A 2,587-nucleotide genomic window follows, 5' to 3' on the forward strand; every position below is an offset into this window, starting at 1 on the left:
CAAAATAACACATGGTAACATAATATATCCTGTAATATGACACTAGTGAGAAAGTGGTGGTCACAAAAATGTGTGTGTGCATCCTCCAGCATAGTTTCAGCAGCTTCAGAGTTGTATCAGGAAGCAGTCACCATGTTATAAAAAAAAAAAAATTAACCTTAGGTTTAGAAGAGGCACATGATCTACTTTTAACAAAGTGCAGTGGAAGCAGTTTGCCCTCACAGCGTTACTCCTTTTTACACTTAAAACACATTTAACTTCCTGTCATATGTTATGAAAGTGCACCAGAGTATATAACAGGGCATGATTTTTTTTTCTGTTATCAGCATCAGTACTACTGGGAGTTGTCAGGTATAAAAGGTGAGCCAGAAAGGTGTGAGCAGCCATCTAGTACAAAGCAAATTTACCAAGAACACCAAGATGAAGATAACCGGGACAGTTCTCCTATGTGTCTGTTTGACCTTTATGTTTTTGGGCAAAGAGGTAAGAGGCATTTTCACTCAATTCACCAAAGTTGCATTTATTTAAAAAAAAAAAAAAAAAGCCAGTTCAGGTCACCATGCTTTTACACAATCATTTGTTTTTCTAGCTTAAGTGTAGTTTGATTCAAATCAGAGGTAAATTCAGTCAAAAGTCAATGCAAACGCAGGGAAAGACAAGAAAACAAAAGGAAACACAACCGAAACCTTTTGACTGTATTTAATTTTGTACATGTTTGAGGATGTAGAATTGAATCACCTTATCATTCTCAGCACATGGAGGCTGTAAGTGTAAACAGTGACATTTTCTTAGATTGTGATTTAAAAGTTGATTCGCTTACAGACTTGTACATTTTTACATGAGAAGGTCTCGAGACTGGCAAAAAAACCCTCCCAAACATTGGTTACTTTATAGAATGCTTCTCCACATGCAACTTTTGTACTTAAATTTGATAAGACTGTGTTTTTTGTACCATTTAGTAGTGAAATTAGTGTGAATCAGTGCATCAGTGAACAAGAACTATATTTACAGCGTTGCTAGGATTCTGTGAAACTGAATATATCCAACCTACTTTATTTTGTTCGTAATAATGCTTTCTTCTTCTGTGTCAGGATTCACATTTAAGTAAACTAAGTATGACTTATCAGATGCCACATAAAGCATAGGTCTGAATTACATGTGGGCAGAACAAAGAAGCAGGACTCAGGTTTAGGCCATCAGGGAACATGATAATCGGGTCCTGCAGCCCTGCCTATCACAGCGGTATGCAAAGTTGAGTTAATGTTTTCATGCTTCGCGTACTGTTGAAGCAATGTGTACCTAACTTTTGCATGCTTGTGCCTACAGAGGATTTTCCACTGAAACAGAGACACATCTGTAAGCTTTATTTATTCCACGAAGTTTGACACAGAGTGGAAATGCACACAGAAGAACATGGAAATTGAATTTAGAGTAGTGATAAGTATGACAAATAAGTATATGATATCAATATCAAATCGGTGTATCAACATATATGATATAAATTAGAATGCCTCATGTTATCTCGTTTGTCGTTTTTTAATTAGATCTACTTTACAGTAGAAAATTGTTCCACATGAATTGCTGACATTGACGTCTGCAATTTATTTAAAATAGCTAAAACACTGTTGCTGGATAGATATGAGCATGAATATTTAGATATATCTTTTACACCATGAACTTTTATTTTCTCTTACAGGGCCAAGCCTCAAATGACACAACTACAGCAGTGCCCAATAACAGCACTCCGAGTCAAAGCACTCAGCCTGCAGCGACCACACCTCAATGGGACTCCACTGCTTCTTACACGACAAACGCCACCCATGCCCAAACTTCTGAAACCACAAGAATACCATCTGTCACCACCTCCCACTCTACAGATAATGTCACTTCATCACACGGGTCTTCAGCGTCCTCTGGGGCTACTCAAAAACCTGGAACCACAGCATCCACCGCTCAGCCCTCCTCAGAGACTACCAGCAATAATGTTACCACAGTCTCATCTACAACGACAAAAGGAGGATCTGCTCCTTTGTTTGGGTTCTGCAGTCAGCTGCTGGTGTTTGCTGTCACTATTCTGATCTGCTGTGCATTGGAATAAATGTATGAAAGTACAGAATCTGTATTTAAATCCTTAAATATTGTGGAAACATATTACATTATTATTACAGCCTCATATTAAATGGCTGCTACTTTAAGGCTGTGATGTGCTCTGTTTGCACTGAGTCTTTCTCTGCCTTTACACAAATATCCACAAGTTATGTATGACTTTGTGTTTCAAATATTAATGCTATGTTTCATTCATAAATACTAAAAGGGAATAAAGGAAACTAATGTTTTTTGGCAAATAAAGTGAAATGATGATATTTTGCAGAGGCTGAAGAGTTTATTATACTGAACACTTCACCCAACCTCAGGTCTGTTTCACCTGAAGGAAACAGCAGTGGTGCACCCACAGCTCCATTTGCATGTTGGTTTTAATAGTAAAAAAGATAGGCAACATTACATTTGAATTCATGCTGCTTGTACGGCACCATCTTTAGTGTTTTGTTTCTCTTTTTGCTCTGTTTAACCACTATTAGGTTATGCC

At 37.5% G+C, this 2,587-nt stretch overlaps 1 protein-coding gene across 1 annotated transcript; it reads left to right on the forward strand.

The window, feature by feature from the left end:
• Window positions 1–327: 327 nt before the first annotated feature.
• Window positions 328–2,368, forward strand: LOC116318928 (salivary glue protein Sgs-3-like). Its single transcript, XM_031738113.2, has 2 exons — window positions 328–483; window positions 1,697–2,368. Exons 1-2 carry the CDS (start codon window positions 421–423, stop codon window positions 2,096–2,098), a joined length of 465 nt encoding a protein of 154 aa, XP_031593973.2. The 5' UTR covers window positions 328–420; the 3' UTR covers window positions 2,099–2,368.
• Window positions 2,369–2,587: the final 219 nt, after the last annotated feature.

Source organism: Oreochromis aureus, linkage group 22 (assembly GCF_013358895.1).
Source record: "Oreochromis aureus strain Israel breed Guangdong linkage group 22, ZZ_aureus, whole genome shotgun sequence".
Classification (NCBI taxonomy): domain Eukaryota; kingdom Metazoa; phylum Chordata; class Actinopteri; order Cichliformes; family Cichlidae; genus Oreochromis; species Oreochromis aureus.